This window comes from Podarcis erhardii (assembly GCF_964252035.2).
Source record: "Podarcis erhardii genome assembly, chromosome: 7".
Lineage (NCBI taxonomy): Eukaryota > Metazoa > Chordata > Lepidosauria > Squamata > Lacertidae > Podarcis > Podarcis erhardii.
The window spans coordinates 71261305-71283268 of record NC_138511.1 but is presented as its reverse complement, the minus strand read 5'-3'; the positions used below and the strand labels follow the sequence as shown (position 1 = coordinate 71283268).

The 21964-nt window shown below is 44.1% G+C and overlaps 1 protein-coding gene and 1 long non-coding RNA gene across 8 annotated transcripts in view; one reads left to right on the top strand and one right to left on the bottom strand.

Annotated features, from left to right (window-relative positions):
* Positions 1 to 11987, top strand: part of PUM1 (pumilio RNA binding family member 1) — a 50010-nt gene extending 38023 nt beyond the window's left edge. For 5 of the 7 annotated variants that reach the window (XM_081868679.1, XM_081868682.1, XM_081868681.1 and 2 more), the window contains exons 13-22: positions 352 to 642; positions 1234 to 1470; positions 3312 to 3576; positions 4101 to 4230; positions 4341 to 4475; positions 5200 to 5337; positions 6097 to 6222; positions 7758 to 7879; positions 8726 to 8918; positions 10202 to 11987. In XM_081868679.1, the coding sequence (XP_081724805.1) occupies positions 352 to 642; positions 1234 to 1470; positions 3312 to 3576; positions 4101 to 4230; positions 4341 to 4475; positions 5200 to 5337; positions 6097 to 6222; positions 7758 to 7879; positions 8726 to 8918; positions 10202 to 10333 (1769 nt within the window). In that variant the 3' untranslated portion in view covers positions 10334 to 11987. The remainder of the gene's footprint in view (positions 1 to 351; positions 643 to 1233; positions 1471 to 3311; positions 3577 to 4100; positions 4231 to 4340; positions 4476 to 5199; positions 5338 to 6096; positions 6223 to 7757; positions 7880 to 8725; positions 8919 to 10201) is intronic. The other 2 variants (XM_081868683.1, XM_081868680.1) reach the window with 1 other exon arrangement.
* Positions 11988 to 15626: 3639 nt separating this feature from the next.
* Positions 15627 to 19851, bottom strand: LOC309346229. Its single transcript, XR_014158500.1, has 2 exons — positions 19168 to 19851; positions 15627 to 15709 (listed from the first exon to the last, which is right to left on the bottom strand). It is a non-coding gene; the product is annotated as an uncharacterized lncRNA (long non-coding RNA).
* Between the last annotated feature and the right edge of the window lie 2113 nt (positions 19852 to 21964).

Sequence of the window (21964 nt, the reverse complement as noted above, 5' to 3'; positions counted from 1 at the left end):
TTAAGAGAGGCAACACAACTGTTTTCCTCTGTGGAGACTGATTGAAAAGAGAGAGGTCTGAGCAGTAAATCCATGCGGAGATGTTGCAGTCAGCCTTTTCTAACTTCAGGCTTACGGGAACCTTTATAATTTGTTACGTTTATGCTTTGCAACACACCTGGGAATTGCTGACCTAGGTGCTAGGTGGAAATGATTGCTGACCTGTTTTGTGGAGTAAACAACAGGTGATGATGCTCAGATGATGGAAATGTAAAATGGGAGCGCACTATAAGCATGTTTCCCAAATTGCATTTGGTTTGTTTGTTTGTTTGTTTGTTTGTTTTAAAAAACCCTTTTCCCTCTTTTTGGTAGCAGTTGCAGCTGCTGCTGCTTCAGCAAATGGTGCTGCTGGCGGTCTAGGAGGAACGACCAATGGACCATTTCGCCCTCTAGGGACTCAACAGCCGCAGCCACAGCAGCAGCCCACCAGCAACCTGGCATCCAGCTCCTTCTATGGCAACAACTCCCTAACAAGCAATTCCCAGAGCAGCTCGCTCTTTTCTCAGGGCTCTGCCCAGCCTGCCAACACTTCCCTTGGCTTTGGGAGCAGCAGTTCCCTTGGTGCTACACTGGGGTCTGCGCTGGGAGGCTTTGGAACAGCAGGTAGGAGTTGTGGTTGTCTTGAAGGGGAGGGCTGTGTGTGATGAGCGAGAACAAGCAAATCAGTTCTGAAGAAATTTAACCGTTGTGCCCTTGATATACCCAGTAGCAGAAATCTACTGCCTGTAGATCATGTCTGATGGTTTCAGTTGCCACATGCCTTACGTATGTACCAAGGAATGTTTTCTTTCTCTGCCCTTTCTCCAAAAGAGCTTAGGGGTGCTAGTCCATATGGTCCTCCTCGTTTTCTCTAAACAGCTGTCCTGCAATAACTAGCTCAGGGCCCCCCCAGTAAGTTTTATTGCGAAATGGGGATTTGGAGCCAGCCCTCCTCCATCTTATTCCCAGCATTATTCCCACTGTTTCGTACAGCTCTCCACTAAATGTACAGTGTAAAATGTGGAGCAGGAGAAAGCTATTCATCTTGGACATCCCGTTAATTTTAAATGTCATGTTCAAATATCTCCACATTTCTTTTGTTTGCACATCTCCTAGTCCAAAGCGTAGTACCTCTCCTTGTTAATATCCATATCCTCCTTTCCCAATTGTTCAATGCTCCAATCAGATTTATCCTCCCATTTCTTCCTTTTGCAGTTGCAAACTCTAATACAGGCAGTGGCTCTCGCCGAGACTCTCTAACGGGCAGCAGTGACCTGTACAAGAGGACATCTAGCAACCTGACTCCTATTGGGCACAGTTTTTATAATGGCCTTGGGTTTTCCTCTTCTCCGGGGCCTGTTGGCATGCCTTTGCCTAATCAAGGACCTGGCCATTCTCAGACTCCACCACCACCCTTATCTTCCCACGGATCTTCTTCCAGTTTAAACCTTGGTAAGGGGGTATTACTGCTGTTGCTCTGGGGTGAAAATAGGGATGTCTGTCTTCATGCTTCTGAGCGACAGTTTGGGAAAATCATATCTCCGCTTAGGAGATAGGCCAAGAACAAGCCATGTATGAAGTTTTTGTTTCCACATGTCCCTTCACTCTGAGCTGCAGTTAAACTAGAAAGCCTCTGATTTAACCAGCTTTCCATTTTGTTCCAACCAGGAAACTATGATTACTTTGGAAGAAGGCAGGTTATTAAACCACAATATGAAGTTGGCTTAATATTTGACCTTATTCCAAGAGCCTGGTAATCATGATTTCCAAGGTCAGATGAAACAGGGAAACTGTGATTTAGAGGCTTCCTGGTTTAATCATGGCTCGTAGTGAAGGGGCTGTGTTTGTGGGCAAAAAACCTATGCTTTCAATTGTGGCCCGTTGTTTGGGTAAAGTACTGCTTAACCATTGTGGTTCCCTATTTGGCTAGCTCTCTGCATATTCTAAAAGAAATTGAATGTCATATATTCATAATCGTTGGTGTCACCTCACACTAATAGCCTAATCTCCCTGTTACAAGTTATGGAAAACATTCAATTTTTTGAAAAGGTTTAATAGATTTTCTGATCCTCCAAGAAATTAAAATTTAAACCTGCTGTCCATGTTGCATGACATGATAGAATAAACAGGCTTTAAGAAGCAGCACATTTGGTCCCCCCCGCCCTGCCCCCGGGCAACAAATGTACTTGTTAGATGAGTTTCTCAATATTTTGCCATCATTTCATGTCCTCTTCGTTGTGGAGAAACTACTGCGAGTTATTTACAACACCACCACACACATGGTATGTTCCAAATATCTTGCACTTAATCTACTGTAAGGAAAATAATCTGGACTTACATGAATGACAAAGAGGAAGTGCCATCTGTGTATTTGTGGGGTGGGTTTCTATAGAAGTTAATCCTTAAACAGAAGCATAGGAAAGCACCTTATACTGAGTCAGACCATTGGTCCATCTAGCTCAGTGTTGTCTACACTGACTGGCAGTGGCTCTAAAATTTCAGGCAAGGGTCTTTCCTAGCCTTTCCACTCACAAATTGATTGCACTATATTGCCTTATTCACGTGTTTCTAATAAATCATGCTGCAGGCTGAAATAATATGCTGTGCCACATGTCATGACGTGCAGCTAACACTAAGGAGTAGTGTCCCATTATAATGGGCTTCATTAAGCTTTCCACCCTTGCATTTTTTTAAAGCAAAAATGTGACAGGCACTGGGCAAGAGGTAATAGGTGCATCTTAAACCCATTCTTCAAGATGTAAGGTGGTATCAAGAATGAGACACAGCAACCCCTGTCACTCAGGCACTTTCACCTTCTCTTTCACAGACGAGAATAAGCTTTTTCTTTTAGGCTAACTACAGTTCCCGGTAATGTCCAAACTCAGGAACTATAGTTAAACTATGGTTAATAAGAACAAACAGGAATCTCTAACGCAGCTTGATTTTGGCTTTTTCACACTAACCATAGTATAAACAAAAGACAGTTCCCTGAGTTGTAGTATCAGGAGGGAGTATGGTTAGTTTAAAAGTGGAAGCACTTGATCCCCTCTCCATAGGTGCCAAAGAGGAAGGGAATGCAAAAGTCTGAAACAGTCACCCATGCAACTTTTGGGTTGCAATGTTTAGATTTCTCCTTATTAGAGTATGCTCTGCCCTGGTTGCAGTCTGGTTTTTTTTTTTTTTTTTTTAAATGCATACATTGTATTCACAGCCCTGATTCTTTCCAGTCAGCTCCCTGTTTACTGTAGTATTTCGACAAGGATTTTAAAACTAAAATCACGGTCCCTTTGCAGGAGGGCTTCCAAACGGAAGTGGCCGTTACATCTCTGCTGCCCCTGGAGCTGAAGCCAAGTATCGCAGCGCAAGCAGTGCCTCCAGCCTCTTCAGCCCCAGCAGCACACTCTTCCCTTCACGTGTGCGTTATGGGATGTCGGACGTCATGCCCTCTGGTCGCAGCAGGCTGCTTGAGGACTTCCGTAATAACCGGTACCCGAACCTACAGCTGAGGGAGATTGCCGGACACATCATGGAGTTCTCCCAGGATCAGCATGGATCCAGGTGAGATGGGGAAGCTAATTGAGAACAAATCACAGGGTTGTCCTTTTGCACAAACGCTCACAGGTATGTAGGGACAAGTGGGCATATGGACATCAACCTTACCTGTAGTGACCTCTGGCATTCTCACTCCACTTCAGCCTTCCCATGTTGAAGGAGAAGGTCTGAAGGGGGCTTCCTAGCATGTTCAACTGAAGGTGCTTAGAAACCTCCTTGCAGCCAGGATCCTTCATCCGCAGGGAATCTAGGGATGTGTCTTAATGCCTCTTGTGGAAGGCACCGGGATGTGTTGGGCTTGTTTTCTTCAGCTCTCTGCTAGTGGCATACTCTAATTTAACTCATCTGAGTTAAAATAGGCACGGAGTTTTTATACAGAGGGCAGGGGGTTAGACCAGAATATCTCTGTGGTTCTTCTCCAGTTTGCAGCTGATCCTCAATTAAGCATGTGAGGCAGCTGAATGACTTTCGTCAAAATTTCAGCTCAGATAAAACCATAAACCCATTCTTTTTAATTGCAACCTCTGCAGATTTATCCAGCTTAAACTGGAACGTGCCACCCCAGCGGAACGGCAGCTTGTATTTAATGAAATCCTACAGGCAGCTTATCAGCTGATGGTTGATGTATTTGGAAACTATGTGATCCAAAAGTTCTTTGAGGTGAGTCATATGCACGATGCTAACTATATCTAGTAGTTGAACTGCTTCCATCTTAAAATAAGAGGACAATCTTATTTTGATTCTAATCTGTATGTTATCATTCCCTCTAGTTTGGCAGCCTGGAACAAAAACTTGCCTTGGCAGAACGTATCCGTGGCCATGTCCTCTCCTTGGCTTTGCAGATGTACGGCTGCAGAGTTATCCAGAAGGCTCTTGAGTTTATCCCTCCAGACCAGCAGGTAATTGTAAGTTTCCATTTTAACTTTACTACTTGATGTTGAATGTTGTTCAACTGAGTTACCTTGTTGTCCTTTGTTGTGTGTGTGTGTGTGTGTGTGTGTGTGTGTTGTTCTTTTAGTTTTTATGGTGCATCTGTTCTGTGACCTGTTTTCAGTGTGCAAATAGTAATAAACCTGCAGAGATCAGGGCTAGGGATTCAGGGCTGAGAGGAATACTGTGAGTGAGTTCTGTCAGAAACTTACTGAAGAAAACATTTCTTAAGGAACTTTTAAAAGTATGTTCTACTTTCGGATTCTCTCTCTCGGATCAGAGAAGTGCTGATCAGTGGCTAGCTCTCAGTCAGAAGGAACAGCAGCTGAAGAGATCCAATTTGCTCTCTGCCCCACAGATTAACAGCATGCTATGGAAATCCTCTCCTTGCTAACTGCAAGAATAGATGGAAATGTTCCTTCCCTTGGATGGAGCCATAGCTGAGTGGTAGAGCACATTTCACTGCACGCAGAAGGCCCCAGGTTGAATAAAAGGATCAATTTGCAGATGATAAGAAAGGGCTGTTTCTCCCTAACACCCTAAAGAACTGCTGCCAGTGGATGATACTGGTTTAGATGGAGAATTGATTTGAGCCTGTTCAAGGCAGCTTCTCACTGCCCCTGTGTTGCTTGCCAGTTGCGATTCTGGTGGTGCTTTCTCTCTCTCTCTCTCTCTCTCTCTTTGCCCCTCCTTCCATAGAACGAGATGGTCCGGGAACTGGATGGACACGTGTTGAAGTGTGTGAAAGACCAGAATGGGAACCACGTTGTGCAGAAGTGCATTGAATGTGTGCAGCCCCAGTCCCTGCAGTTTATCATTGATGCGTTTAAGGGGCAGGTAAGTGTATTGGGGGGGGGATTTCTGTAAGATGCTGTGGTTATAGTGGTGAGAATCTATAGTGTGCTCCTTGTTTGACAGAGCAATGTGAGCCAAAAAGATAGGCCCCTGACCTGAGAACACTACACCCCAAAACCCCACTCTGAATTTTCCCCGGGGAACAGGCGTTAAGAGAGTATTCCACTTTAATGTTATTAAGCTTGCTCGTAATTCCCTGCTGAAATTGAAGGTCTGAAGCCAAAGTTATATAGGAGAGGTAGATTTTGATCAGTGTTTAAAAGGTAGCAATGTGTATATTGTAAGGGAGTTCCAGCAATGAAGAACAGCAAAGGAGCTCCTTTCAGGAAAGCTGGTGGAGCAAAGGCTATAGCAGGTGTATAGCAGCATTATCTTTTTCTCATGAACCCATTTGTGACCCAGGAGACCCTTGGCTTCTCCTATCTAAGAGCTACTTCTCTTTTCCAGAATTGGACTCAGCACGAACTTTTAAATGGTGATACATATACATCAGGGCAATGAAAAGGTTTTTGAAAGCTGGGCTGACAATCTTAAACTCTCAGCTGCACCTGCCTGTTTATAATAAAGGTTCTGAAGTGTGGAGCAGGCTTTGTTTCACAGCTTTCAGAGCCTCACTCTAGCCGAATAATCATCATATTCTAAACCTTTTATGTCCTGCAGAATATTTCAGTTTGTTGAACTTTAGGCTGTTCTGAGTATAAGGAATTTTTCCCTGTCCTCACTCGTGTCTGTTGAACTCAGGTGTTCGCCTTGTCTACCCATCCATATGGCTGCCGTGTCATTCAGAGGATCCTTGAGCACTGTCTACCTGAGCAGACTCTCCCCATCCTGGAAGAGCTTCACCAACACACAGAGCAGCTTGTGCAGGTAGTCCCTGGGGGTAAAAGAAGGTTGCCTGCAAACCATAGGGGCTCTTGTGCCTTTTAAGGCTTGAATAGACTCTAGAGATTTCCAGGGCCTGTTTTATCACACCACAGTGCTGGGATTGTGGTGGAATCTTCCATTCTGTAAATATCCTTAAAGCTAGACAAGCCCTCTGAGAGCGTTTGGGGCTGGCAGCTCTGTTACCAAAGTTATTTTAAAACACTCCCAAAATGACTTGGCGTATGCTCTTACTTGGCCACCTCAGTCAGCTTCTTTCTTTTATTTGAAAATTTATAACCCGCTATTTCATAAAATATAAAAATGCAGCTTACAACATGCAGAATCCAGCCTACATTGCTCACTTGCTTCACAAGCATATATTCACAGCTCCTAAGGACTAGAAACTCAAATAAAAGCTTTGAATTCTGGAAGCCAAATGTTGTACCCTATACCACATTCTGCAGTTTGTTTCTGTCCTGTCATTTATGTGCTCCTACAGAATGGTAGCAATCACACCCCTGAATATAATACAACCTGGGCTTGGGGTGGAGGTGTGGAGTGTTCATAATTAAACTACGATTGGGCTTACAATCACATGTGAACAAGGCCACTAGCAGTCTCTTGCCATGATGCAAAATGTGTGTACATTGTATGGTTTAGGACCAGATTGCCAAAAGTTATGCTTAGGATAAAATATAAGGTAATGTTTATATTTGTAATTGTATGAAATATCAACTTGGGGACCTTATGTATGCCACCATGAGCTCTGAGAAGGAGAGGCTGAACGTAAACAAGTTCCCATATACATCAGTAGTTTCATTTTCATTGTGGGTTATTAATCAGTATTTGGCTATGTCCTTAGGTGTTTTTGAATCACATTAAGAACTTTTGTTGTTCCAGAATGCAGCACCAGGTTGTTAACTGTGTTCCACTGTATTCATACCATCTTACCAGTGTTTAAAGGTCTTCACTGGCTCCCAGTCTGATCCCAGTTTCAATTTAGAGTACTGGTTTTAAGCTCTAAAAACAGGTTGGGGCAAGGTTATCCAACGAACCGTTCTTGCATGTAAACCTTTCTGTTCCTGAAGCTCATCTTCTGAAAGAGGCTGTACTCCATTTGCCTCTGCCTAGGGGGGTTAGGCAGTGGGAGGTGGCATGGGACAGAGCCTGTTAGTTGATGGTGCCCCATTTGTAGGCTGCCCTCCAGAAATATTTGTGGCACCTCCTCTTCTATCTTTTAGGCACCAAATTAAGATGGTATTATTTACCTGGGCCTTTGGTGAGTTTTACAGAGCACTCTGTTATTCCTGATTCTTTCTTGTGTGTTGAAGTTTTATTATTTTATTTTTTAAAAAAGTTTTTGAGGTTTTATTGTCATTTGCTGTGTTTGTAAGCCACCTTGAAGGTGGCTCCTTATGGTGGGAAGGCAGAGTGCAAATGTCACAGAGGAAGAAAGAAAAAACCAATGCGAGTTCTAAGGATTTCTGATACACGAGGTTCTATTAGAGCTGATGTGCTCCTGCTTGTCTGCCCAACAGGATCAGTATGGGAACTATGTCATCCAACATGTACTTGAACATGGGCGACCTGAAGATAAAAGCAAGATCGTGGCTGAAATTAGAGGCAATGTGCTGGTCCTGAGTCAGCATAAGTTCGCCAGGTAATGTGTGTTCCTTGTGGTGTGTTTTTTCTAAACACGCGCAAACACGCACAACTCTAGATTACACCAGAGGGTGTGGGGAGAATCCAGCTTAGTGTACCATTACAAAAACAAGAATTACGACAGAAACTAGAACAGGATTTCTTAGTGTGATGTGAGCAGAATAGGAGGCTTAATTTCCAGTTGTTTACCATAGCTGCTAAATAGTGGCCATTGTTAGCCATGGTGCAAGCTTTCATTGGAGTGTGAGTGTGTGGGTGTCTGTGAGATAAAATAAAAAGAACCCCTTGAATATAAAGCTTATGTGTGGTCTTAGTTGAAGTTCTTAATGGCTTAGTTCAGATGGTATCACCAAAATGGCTTGGAGCTATGAGAACAGATTTGTGCATGGTGATTCCTTCCCTGCTTTCCTGGTTGAAGGTGCCTGGTGTGCACATGTGCTGTGGCATAAAGCAGTTGCTCTAGGATGTATATACACCTCTTGTTTCCAGCCCTTTTGTGGATGCATCAACTCTCTGCTACCCCTGCCTGTAATGTCAGTGAGCCGACATTAGCAAATGCTACCGGCAGATGCATTTTGATGAGCGATAGGGAGACGGGAAACGACGTCTGCATCCAGCTTCAGGCATCCTTAAGACTAAAGTCAGCCTCGGCCATTTCTATTATTTACCCATTCTGCATTCTCATACAGCAGTGGAGATGCTAGTGTCACCATTCAAATGTTAAAATATATACTGTTGATCCAGTATAAAACTCCTCTCTGCTTTGGGAAGCATGTGGTTGTTTTTTTTGGGATGCTATGCTTGGGTATTGCAGATAACCTGTGGCCCTTTTGCCTTGCTGCAGCAACGTTGTGGAGAAGTGTGTTACGCACGCCTCCCGCACTGAGCGTGCCATGCTGATTGACGAGGTGTGTAGTATGAACGATGGCCCTCACAGTGCCTTATACACCATGATGAAAGATCAGTACGCCAACTATGTGGTACAGAAAATGATTGATGTGGCAGAGCCGGCCCAGAGGAAGATTGTCATGCACAAGGTAAGCGGCTGGCCTGGCCAGTTGTAGTGAACTGAGCAAAGCCGGGAGAGAGCAGGGGAGGTGAAGAAAGAGTCCTAGAGAGACCAGCCAAGAGGCCTGGAGGACTCCACTCTCTTGTGTCAGGGAAGTAAAAGTTCTCACTGCTCTCTCTCCTGCTAGCATTCTGTCTTTCTTTGTAGATTTTACATACACCTTTAACAAGGTGACTCGAGTCCTGAACTCTACATAAATTAATACAAGGCAAGCAAATTTCCACACATTTGCTTATTTTGCATCATTCAGCTTGTGCATTGTCATAAGGAGGGTGGGAGAAAAGCTATTTAATTCAAAAGCGCTGCAACTCTCAAGGGGCCGAGTGTTGCTTGTGTGTTAATGCAAATAATACATTGTCGGGAAGAGCCACAAGGGCAAAGCCTCTACAGGTACTTAGAACAACACAGGGCAGCTCTGGAGGAGACAGCTCATACAGGTGCATGGAAAGATGGTCTTATTCTGAGTGATGAACATTGGCAAACTAGTTTTTCCTCAGTTATTTTTTCCTCTAAATCACACTTAGTAGGTTGTCAGTAGCAGTAACTAGTGGGGAAATTAGCAATAAATAACTACAGTAGTACAAGTGCGTTTTTTTATTACACTTGCATCTGATGAAATGGACTCTGGCCCATAATACATTTGCTGCTGTCTAATATGTCACAAGATTTGTTGTTGTTGTTTTTAATTCCAGAGGGATAGTCTTTTACAGTGAACACACACAGAAGTCACCTTGCAGCACTGGTTTATTGCAACAGAAGCCTTTTGCGGATCTGATGAAATGGGTTCTAGACTTTGAAAGCTTACGCGGCAATAAATCAGTTGGTCTTTAAAGTGTCACAAGTGTGTTTATGCAACCCCAGGCATATTAATTGACTTTAATGAGCACTTGAAACATTTACATAGCACTTGAGAATGAACTAGGTTCAGGAAACGTAGTAGCCGTAGTACACATTTGGTGCAGAAGAAAACAAGGGTTTTGCAGATTTATTTAGAATGCACAATAGAAACAAAGGATCCCCAGCAAATTACCTCTTGTTTTTCTTCTGAGGCGTTGTGCCCCGATTCAGTCTGCAACCCACCCTGTAGGAATTCAGTTTGCAAACATTTCTCCATTTCAGAATAATGTGTAGGGTTCATCATGACCTATAGCTTTGGTTACAGTAGTGGTCCTCTGCATATTACTCAGGATTCATGAGTATCATTTGCATGGGTTGTTCCTAAACTCCTGTAACCCTCTTGTTACCATCTAGATCCGGCCCCACATTGCCACTCTCCGCAAATACACCTATGGAAAACACATCTTGGCCAAGCTGGAGAAGTACTACATGAAAAACGGGGTTGACCTTGGGCCCATTTGTGGACCACCAAATGGTATCATCTGAAACAATGAGCTACAGAAGAGAGCCAGTGACCACCTGGAATTTACAGCCAGCAACCACTCATATTCCAATATATGCTTTGAAAATATTCATGGTTGCTCAACATAGACGTGAGAACTACAAGAAAAAGAAAAGAAAAAAGGCAAAAAGACCCTTTGTAAATTTCTTTAATTTTATTCTGCATAACATGTACTAATTATTTTTTTAAATACTTAATTGCCCTGCTGTTTCAGTGGTGTATAGAATTCTTGTACATAGGCAACAGATGTACATGGAAAGCCACATTTTTTTTTGTTCACTGATGTAACTATTTCAAATATGGAAACTTTCAGGGTGGCTAATCTGAATTTAAATGAAATGCCCATTTTTAACTCCTCTACCTTAAAGACAGAGCTTTTTTTTTGGAAAATGCCTGTTCTGTTCTCTTTTAGTCAAAACTCAAAAGAGAAGTATAAAGTTTTAGTTAAATTGCACAAATCTGCATTTAACAGTTTATAAATTTAAAAAAAATCAATTTGCTAAAGCTTCGATTAAGATAAGTTTTTAAGTTTCAGAGACTTTTAAAATTCCTTTTTCTTAGTATTAACGTGCTAAAGAATTAAGCTTAGCAGTAAATATCGGGAGAGAACACACACCAAGGAAGTTTTTAAACGTAGACAATGGGTGTGTAGTTACTGCCTACTCCTGTTTCTTCTGTTAACACGGAGGCAATTTTTTTATTATTATTTAGCATGTAGAGAAAAAAAAATCCAACTCAACTTTGGTCTTGCTTCTATAAATATATAGTGTATACTTGGTGTAGACTTTGCATATATAAAAATTTGTAGTATTTTCTTGTTTTGATGTCTAATCTGTATCTATAATGTACCCTAGTAGTGGAACATACTTTTGATTGTACAATTGTACATTTGTAAACCTCTGTAATGTAAATGTGGAGAAGTTTGAATCAACATAAACCCATTTTTGGTAAGAAAATAAATTAGCAAACCCTGTGCATTTCAGTGTATATTCACCCCTTTTATGGTCGTAGCATATAGTGTTGTATATTGTAAATTGTAATTTCAACCAGAAGTAAATTTTTTTTCTTTTGAAGGAAATGTTCTCTTTATACAGCCTGGTTAATGTTTAAAAGAAATGCTTGGTTTTTTATTTGTCACCTAGTCAAGAGAGTAGCAATCCTTTCTAAATGTTCTACACAAATGATTCAGTTCAAAAATAGTGTTTATTTGACTCTTTAAAAAGAAAAAGTAATGTTTTACTTATTTTGTGGCAGTAAAAAAGTGCAGAAAAGTACACCCCCCCCCTAGTATTCCTTTACAATCAGAGTTCCCCTTTCACCTTGTAAAGTGTGAATCACTTTGCCTTTTTGTACAGAAGATAAACTGTATTTTGCATTTTGTCTACTTGTAAGTGAATGTAACATACTGTCAATTTTCCTTGTTTGAATATAGAATTGTAACACTACACGGTGTACATTTACAGAGCCTTGTGTATATTTCCAATGAACCTTTTTGCAAGCACACTTGTAACCATATGTGTATAATTAACAAACCTGTGTATGCTTATGCCTGGGCAACTATTTTTTGTAACTCTTGTGTAGATTGTCTCTAAACAATGTGTGATCTTTATTTTGAAAAATACAGAACTTTGGAATCTGGGTTTGTGTTTCATTTGAATATTTTCAATATAGTGCACCAGGTCAAAAATATTCTTACTGTTTGTCTGTCTTTCTTTCTGACTTGAAAAGTGTCATTTGAGGGAACTGTTAAGATCTGAGTAGTTTCTGTAATGGAATATTTATTAATTGCGGTTACATACTGTCTTTTGTCAAAATACTCAAGGGCTTACAGCAGAGCTTTCCAAACTTTTCATGTTGGTGACACACGTTTTAGACATGCATCATTTCGTGACATGGTAATTCAGTTTTACTAGCAAACCGGAGGTTAAACTAACCCCTTTCCAGCCCGGGGAGGAGCGTTCACGTGACACATTAACGTGTCGCAGCACTCAGTTTGGAAAGCTCTGACTTATAGCATAGAGTCGGGGGAGAGATGATAAAAGACAAATGGAGAGAGAAAAATACATGCCAATAGCATTCATTACATCAGGCACCCCCAAACTCAGCCCTCCAGCTGTTTTGGGACTAAAATTCCCATCATCCCTGACCACTGGTCCTGTTAGCTAAGGATGATGGGAGTTGTAGTCCCAAAACAGCTAGAGGGCCAAGTTTGCCTATGCTTGAATTATATGACGAAGTCACATTATGACCAGGTTTTTTGGTCAGGGGGGTAGTGGAGCAGAAGGTAAAGGGTTAACCGCTCTTCAGGAAGAAGGCGGGGACTATTTAAGTCCTTCCTGAAGGGGAGAAATACTCTACTTTCTTGGCTCTGCCTTCTGGAGAAGAGCAAGGTGGCTTGCTGTTCCTGAGCTCTCTTGCTTCTGTGTAGCTTATAGGCCCTAAGCCTAGAGCAAAAAAGGAAAAGAATGTGGAATGTGAGGTTGTCTTGGTGTTGTGATGGTGCCTGATGTTCTCCATTGTGCACAGCCTGTTAGTTTGCAGTGGGGTCTACTCTGGGTAAAGAAGGAACCAGCTCTCATTTGGAGTTTGTACCCACTTATCAGAAAACTGGTGTGGAAACCAATCTTGCCTTCTCAGGCAAGAAGAATTCAATCTTGCTACCAAGAGAAGCATAGCTCCTGACTAGTTCTTGAAAGCAGGCAACATTAAGATTCCTTTCTTTGTGGCTCATCAGCATTTTTGAAGTAGCTTTGCAAAATGTGAAGAGCCCAGAGCAGCAATTTGGGCACACTGCTAATACCATCTAAGGTGGGGATACCACAAGTAAAAATGTTGGAAACAGCTAAAAGTAATTTGCAATCATAGAAATAAGGTGCCACCCCTGGGTTTCAGTTTGAGACCCTGAAATCTCCGGGGCTGAGATGCTCCTAATCTGGCAACCCTCCTGGACCACCCCACTCCTGAGCAGCTGAGGGTGGTGGGGAGAAAAGATCAGCAGAGGGGGGCTTGAACACCTGAGGGTGTCTAGGGAAGGAGCCTAAATAATTCTGGGCTTTAAACACTAATATGAGCACCTTACAGATAGGTAGCCGTGTTGGTCTGCCATAGTCAAAACAAAACAAATTCCTTCCAGTAGCACCTTAAAGACCAACTAAGTCAGTTCTTGGTATGAGCTTTCGTGTGCATGCACACTTCTTCAGATACACTGAAACAGAAGTTTCCAGACCCTTCTATATAGTGAGAAGGTGGGGAGGGGTATTACTCAGAAGGGTGGTGGGAATGGGTGATTGGCAGATAGCTGTGATGAGCCTGTTGACAACTCTTAACGACTGCAATAGGTCTTACAGGAAAAAGCAAGGGGTGAAAAGGTGAAAAATGGCTTTGTCATGTATAATGAGATAAGAATCCAAGGTCTTTGTTCAGACCAGGTTTTTCCATGGTTTTGAGTTTGGTGATAAGTTGTAATTCAGCAGCTTCTCTTTCCAGTCTATTTCTGAAATTCCTTTGTAGTAAAACAGCTACTTTGAGATCTTGTATAGAATGTCCTGGGAGATTGAAATGTTCTCCTACTGGTTTCTCTGTCTTGTGATTCCTGATGTCCGATTTATGTCCGTTTATTCTTTGGCGTAAGGTCTGGCCTGTTTGTCCAATATAGAGAGCTGAAGGACACTGTTGGCATTTTATGGCATACACAATGTTAGACGATGAGCAATTAAATAGTCCCGAGATGGTATGTGTGATGTTGTTGGGGCCAGTAATGGTGTTGTCCGGGTGTATGTGGCAGCAAAGTTGGCATCTGGGTTTATTGCAGGCTCTGGTGCCAGTGTCCGTGTTAGGTCTGGTTGTAGTATTATTGTGGGTTAGGAGTTGTTTAAGACTGGGTGGCTGTCTGTAGGCAATGAAAGGTCTTCCTCCCAGAGCTTGAGAAAGAGAACTGTCATTGTCCAGGAGAGGTTGTAGATCTCAATAAACCCAGATGCCTGCAATAAACCCAGATGCCTGCAATAAACCCAGATGCCAACTTTGCTGCCACATACACCCGGACAACACCATTACTGGCCCCAACAACATCACACATACCATCTCGGGACTATTTAATTGCTCATCGTCTAACATTGTGTATGCCATAAAATGCCAACAGTGTCCTTCAGCTCTCTATATTGGACAAACAGGCCAGACCTTACGCCAAAGAATAAACGGACATAAATCGGACATCAGGAATCACAAGACAGAGAAACCAGTAGGAGAACATTTCAATCTCCCAGGACATTCTATACAAGATCTCAAAGTAGCTGTTTTACTACAAAGGAATTTCAGAAATAGACTGGAAAGAGAAGCTGCTGAATTACAACTTATCACCAAACTCAAAACCATGGAAAAACCTGGTCTGAACAAAGACCTTGGATTCTTATCTCATTATACATGACAAAGCCATTTTTCACCTTTTCACCCCTTGCTTTTTCCTGTAAGACCTATTGCAGTCGTTAAGAGTCGTCAACAGGCTCATCACAGCTATCTGCCAATCACCCATTCCCACCACCCTTCTGAGTAATACCCCTCCCCACCTTCTCACTATATAGAAGGGTCTGGAAACTTCTGTTTCAGTGTATCTGAAGAAGTGTGCATGCACACGAAAGCTCATACCAAGAACTGACTTAGTTGGTCTTTAAGGTGCTACTGGAAGGAATTTGTTTTGTTATGAGCACCTTGAATTGGGTCCCAAAGTAAATTGACAACCAATTGATTTACCACAGTACTATTGAATGAATGGTTCACTAATTTTTCATCAAGTTTGGAAAGTTTTCCTCTTGCTGCAACTTGTCAAAGCTAACGAGGACTTGAAAACAAATTCAACAACACCATTCAATATCGTGCAAAAGCTTGGCATTAACGTATATTCAGCAGAACCTGATCTGCTTTTTTGGAGTAGTACTAGCACAGCGGACAGTAGGCTGCCAGCCCAAAGTACAAAATAGGTTTCAATTCACCCATTTCATTAAAAAGTGCATCTCTTCCTCTGCGGGTTTTTGTTTGTGTGTGTACACACCTTTCTGAATGACTGGAGTGTGTTAAGTTTTCCAGAGCCCAGCTGGCAATGAGATCCAGAGTGATAAGACCACCAATAACAAATTCCCTTTAAAAAAGAAAGCATCACTAAGATCAGTCTTAAACCAATGAAAGCATTTCATTCATTCATGCACCTGGAGTACTTTTGCCTTCTTCAACACAACTGTTTCCCTATATTATCAGTAATAATTTTGGACCATGGACTTAATGGTCTTTCTAACCAGTTTATTTATATATTGCATTGCCCCCAGATGTAGCTGTCTCTGCTCAAAGCAGCCCTTGAAAAACCCGGTCTAAGTACAGAAATACAATAAGAATACATTAAGAAGCATAATATCACAACAACATAACCCTGGAAAAAATAAGCAATTAACCATTTAACAGGCATCAGAATTTAAGTGAGCATAAAGCACACCCAACAGATAAGTTAAAAACAAAACATCTAATAGCTTCACACCCAAAAGAAGCCCCAAAGCTGCTGGTGGGGGGAGCTTTATGTAGGGATGTTTGTTACTTCATTTGTGAAACACTAAACATTTCACTTTTCTCTCTGCCCCCCAGTTTCATGCTTTAAAACTGCTCCTTCATTCCCAGTACGCCAGAACAAAAGACAAAAGTTTGCTAATCCTGATTTTTTTTCCAAAAAAAACAACAACCCTAAGCATATGCACTGTAATGCACACAAATCAAGACCTCAGGAATAAAAACCAGTTTGCTTCTGCTGTCCTGATGCTAAACTTCCCTTGAGAATAATCACCATTTTTATTGTAGGAACAGATAACACCATTTTTAAAAGTAAAAATGATAAAAATTAGTTTTGCGTATATCCTTACATTACCATAGTCTTAAATTATCAGCTATATTCTCATATTATCCCCCTCTGTATCAGCATATGGCTTAGACCACATGGGGGTGCTGTGTTACCTAGCTCATGCTTCTAACTGCCACAAAGGCAAGAAAGAATCGTAAAGGAACACAGTCGCTTGAACCACTGAATTGGAGCAAATGTCTACCAGGCTCTCTGCTGACTGATATTTTCTCTGATTCAGCAGTAAGATGTGGGTTTTCCGAGGAAAGCGCTGGGACAAAAAAATAAATGCTCAGGCACAGAGCTTTAAAGCATGGACCTTCCCTGGAAAGCCCAGTGCAAAAGGAAGTCTGGATGAGCCCTAAATGGCTTTCCTGGGTTTGGGGAAAGGATATCTCCTAACCTGGAACTGAGCCTGGGAGCTTGTGCATTCAAAGCAGATGCTCTATAACCCTTCAATACATTTACAGTGGTACCTCGGGTTTACTTAATTCACTCCGGAGGTCCGTTCTTAACCTGAAACTGTTCTTAACTTGAAGCACCACTTTAGCTAATGGGGCCTCCTGCTGCTGCCGCGCCGCCAGAGCACTATTTCTGCTCTCATCCTGAAGCAAAGTTCTTAACCTGAAGCACTATTTCTGGGTTAGCGGAGTACGTAACCTGAAGCGTATGTAACCCGAGGTACCACTGTATTGTGTAATGAGCTTGCAAAGACCAGAGCCCAATTTGTCAGCAGCAGGAAATGGCAACCTGTTCTAGGGGCTATGCTGCGATGAAAAGATAAGGTGGTCCTTTGACTACAGGCTCACTGTCTGACAGACACAATGCAGAAGGTGGGAGGGAAGAGACAAGTGAGGAAATGCAGGTGTCAGGTGTTGAAGTGACACATGCCCAGTTGAATGGTAGTGCAAAGCAGGAGTGCTGGGTTGACTTTGCAGCAGTGGTGCCTTATCCTCCAACCAGCAGTGGTGGCAGGTTGTGCTCACTGGGACTGGTAGTGATGCCAAACCATAGGTGGATCCAGAGCCAGTGGCAGGCAAAACGAGTAATTCAAGTTGTGCCCCCATCCTCCTCTCTGCTGAGTTCTCCAAGGGAAACATAGGAGGAGGAGGAAGCTAACAATCATCTCCATGCCCCAAACTGGATGTAAGTAAGAAGGCAGGCAGACAGGCAGGTTGGGGGCTGCCTGAGGTCCATGCACTCTGGGTCCCAATGGACCGCCCTCCCCCGCCACACATGGTGGGGGCAAGATCTGAAGAGGGGAGCCTGCTTTGCAACCATGCAGGGTGCTAAATGGCACAAGGAACTTGCATGATTACAGTAAGCTCCTAAGTGTGGATATCCACCCTCAAAAAATAAATAAATGGTAGACTGGGCACAGGGGTGCAATGAAGAGGCTAGCAAGTGGGTCTAAGACAGAGCAGGGCATTTAGTGAGGCACCCACCACCTGCCCTTTCTGGAAACGGCAGCTATGGAGTGGGGGTGGGGGCTAGTTGGGTTTTCTGCCCCAGGTGAAGCCTTCAGAGTGGCACCATTGAGGCTTCCAGTCTGTGTGCGCACGTGTGTGTAAGCAAATGCATGTGGGAAGTGTGCCAAACTGTGCCTTTGACCTGGGTAAAATAAAGCCCAGTTTCACCCCGCTGGAAACACCTGAAGACATTTTTTGTTCCGACAAATTTTCCCAGCTGGATAAATGGGCCTTTGCCACAAGGGTCCACTTTGGTTGGTCTTTGGTCTTGTTTTAAGCGTATTTCCGTTATTATGTAAATTGCCTGGAGATAGCTTGCAAAGAGATTAATAAAATCACCATCATCTTTGCTCTCCTTCACACAATCCTAATTGTGGGGGTGAAACTGAGTATCCAAATGAGGCTTAAGATGGCTGGGTACCGGAAGGGAAAGCAGCGGTATTCTCTTCCAGTTCTTGCTGATGCGTTGCAGCCTGGCCCAATACGTCTCAAGGAATGGTGTGCCGGTTGCTATCTATTTATTTAATTCTAATTTCAGTGCACCACTCTTTGCCATACATACTTGCAAAGTGGTTTGCATGACAATCCATATTGTTGTCCATCAAAATAAGGTGGGGTTTAGAACCCAACCAGCACAGGTAATAATAATAATAATAATAATAATAATAATAATAATAATAATAATATAGAGAATTTGGAGTTTGGATTTGATATCCTGCTTTATCACTACCCTAAGGAGTCTCAAAGCGGCTAACCTCCTTTCCCTTCCTCCCCCACAACAAACACTCTGTGAGGTGAGTGAGGCTGAGAGACTTCAAAGAAGTGTGACTAGCCCAAGGTCACCCAGCAGCTGCATGTGGAGGAGCGGGGACGCGAACCCGGTTCACCAGATTGCAAGACTACCACTGTTAACCACTACACCACACCAGACTGTGATGAGGCTGGAGGAGATATTGATAGAGTTCCGCTCCCCCCCTCCAAGAGCTGTTTGGACTTTGTCCCAGGTGTTAGAAAGTGGCCTTAACTAGGGAGAGGGAAGCTCAGGCCTTTCTATCTAGCTCCCCGAACTCTCCACAGGCCACACCCCACAACAGTCCTGCTTTGCACTTTTCTAGGTTGTTTGTGCCTGGCAGGAATGTGCCCTTGAGCATGAGAATGTCTACTTGCTTGTCTGGATAAACAGCATGACACAGAGGTGCATAGAAAGATGAAACCCACATTCCTTGCTTTGCTTACTTTTGCCTCTGGCCCTCGCCTCTGAAGGTTGCCCAGTAGGGAACATGGCCCTCCAGCTGAGAAAATGCTACTCACCCCTGGGTTAGCAGCGTAGATGCACAGGAAGGGTTGCTTCTGCTTCATACGCCACAGAGAAGGTGGGAGAAAAGAAGCAGAAACACATCTCCAGGGAAGAGTGTGAGAAGGATTAATGTGTTTCAGGAAGGTGTGGGAAGATGCATGTTGTCCTCAGTCTTACCTTATAGCAGGCTAAGGCTCTTTGATCCAACAGCAGAGACCAAGAGGAGTTCTAGGCTCTGTCCTCTGGCTAAGAGGGGGCTGAGGATGCTCTGAGAACTCTGGAGAATAATACCACACTTAAGTTCAGTAAAGTAGGCTCAGATACTACAGCAAAGGAACATTTCTCTCATCCAGAACAGGCTGACTAAATCTACCATTAGGCCGGGTGAGGTGGTGGCAGAAGCTCCTCAAAGAGTTACCTTTCCATGCCATCAGGGTGAGGGAACACCACAGCTGGGGTGCCACTACGGAGAAGGCCCAATCTTGCTTCCTCACAGAGCAAGCAACATCCATTGAGAAGGGCCTCCTCTGTTTAGCTCAAAGCCTAGGTGCCAAAGACCTGTTGCTGAGCAACAACGTGCAGAGCTCAGTGGAGTCGGAGGCCACCCAACTGGAAGAGTCTCTGAGGTCTACTTGCCTGGAGGCAGAGTCAGCACTCAAAGACAGGACCAGTCCTTGGGGCAGGTGAACAGCAATCCAGGTGGTCAGATGGTCCAGGGGTCAGGGAATCCGATGATCATGGGGTTAAGCAGGAAGCAACCAAGTAGAGCCAGGAACTACAAGCATTGTTTCCAGCACCTGACTGCTGCTGGAAGCTCTGCTTAGGAAGGCTGAAGCCAGCTGGTTCTCACCTTCTCCTTTGAGTCCTGGAAGGCTTATCAGCTGCAGGTGGAGTCACTCTGCCTTCTCCCCCTTCAGGCTGCTGTTCAACAGGTGAAGCTGATACAGGCAAGCTAGTATGGTAAGAAGAGCTCCACCAGACCAAGTGCAACATGACGTCACAAATAAGTCTCAGCAACCTCACCTGAAGCAATAGTTGCCACAGTTCATAAACACAAGCAAGCCAGGTGTAACAGCAAGACCACCCAGGCCCACCTTCAGTAGCTCAAGAACTACTCTGGCAAGCCCTGTGGTTCCTGCTCATCATACACATTGCATCATAACAAAGGGCAACCCAACAGCCCTCCATCTCCTATGACAACACATCTCCTCATGCAACAATGACCAATGTCAACTACTGATGCCCTACTCCTTCAAACTCATCCACCACACTCATGTAACATCATGAGGTTGGCAGTTGTTGCAAGTTGTGCATAGGGAACCAAAGTATATCCCAGGGAAGACTCCAACAGGGGCTGCTTCACCACACAGCTGTCAGAATGGAGAGGGAGTCAGGCAGGTGCTCTTTGTGAGCTTGGCTAGGAAGAATTATTGCCGGGCTCCTCGTTCCCAAAACGGGCACCGTCGATGGCTACTGTCTATGAAAGTTATCAGCCTGAGGGGAAGTCGCCATCTTTGAGCTCACCCATCCCACGACAGACACCACCAATAATCATTCCCTATGGCAGCTATCAGAATGGAAGAAACAGAGAGCCAGGGCCTCTGCATCAGCCTAAGGGGACGTCACCATCATCAGGCTCACCTGTTCCAGAAAAGACACCACCAACAGCCAATCCCTATGGCAAATGCCAGAACGGGATGGACAGGGAGCCAGGCCCAATCCATGAGTCTGTGTGGAAGCAACCGGCATTGGGTTACTGCATAGAACGGCTTCGATCACTGATAGTTCCACCTCATAGTTATCAGGTGGGTGTGGAGAAAGAGCCAGGTCATATCCATGAGCCTGTATGGAACCAAGCACCAATGGACTCCTCTGGAACACAACCAGTTCCACCCGTGGTCATTCCACCACGCAGGTGTCGGAAGTGGGTGGATACACCTCTGGGCCCTCTCCACGAGCCCATCTGGACTCAACCATCCTTGGGTTCTTCCCTCTTCCTGCAGGCTCCAGCAGTGCCCATTGACTTTGGCAGCTCTCACAACTGGAAACGGACACAGTACAGCCACCTCTATGCACCAGGCTCCTCACAACCAGGACAGACTCCATCAATTGCTTCTGTATCTGGCAGCTGTCAGAAGGGGAAGGAAAGAGCATTAGGGCCACTTCACGAACCTCTTTGGGACCAACCGCCACTGGGCTCTTCCCTCCTACTGCAGACTCCGCCAGAACCCATTGACTTTGGCAGCTCTCACAAGTGGAATGGGAGACTGCAGGACCCGCCATACACAGCTGACTCCTCTCAGAAAGATCTGGTTCCTTCAGTGGCCATTGCACATGGCAGCCGCCAGAAGTGGAGGGAGAGGCAGCTGGGCCCACTTCATGAGCCGCTCTGGGACCAGCCGCCACTGGGCTCCTCCTTCCTACTTCAGACTCCACCAGAGCCCATTGAATTTGATGATTATCACCATGGGTGGTGAGACTGCCTGACTATGTCAATGGACCTGGCTCCTCGCAACCAGAGCAGACTTCACCAGGGACCATTCCACACTGTAGGTGTCACCTGGGCCCACTCCATGAGCCTGCCTGGTGTCAGCTGCCACTGGGCTCCTCCTGCATAAAACGGGCTTCATCTGTGGGTGTCATACCTGGTAAAGGTCAGGAGGTAGAGGGTAAACATTGGGGACCTCTCCATGAACCTCTCCGGGAGTGAGTAACATTGGAATTCTCTTTCCTAGAATGGACTCCACGAGTGAGCATTTCAGCTGCGAGCCAACGGAATGGAAGGGAGAGAACCTAGAACTTCTGCACAAACCTGGCTGGAACCAGAACCTGTGGGACTGCTCGCTCCTAGAACCAACTCCATCAATGGCTATTCCATCTGGTGCCTTTAAAAACAATGAACATACCTGAGCCTTGCAGTTGCTTGTTTCCTACTTTCTTCCATTGTGCCTTCTTTTTGTGTCATGCTTATTAG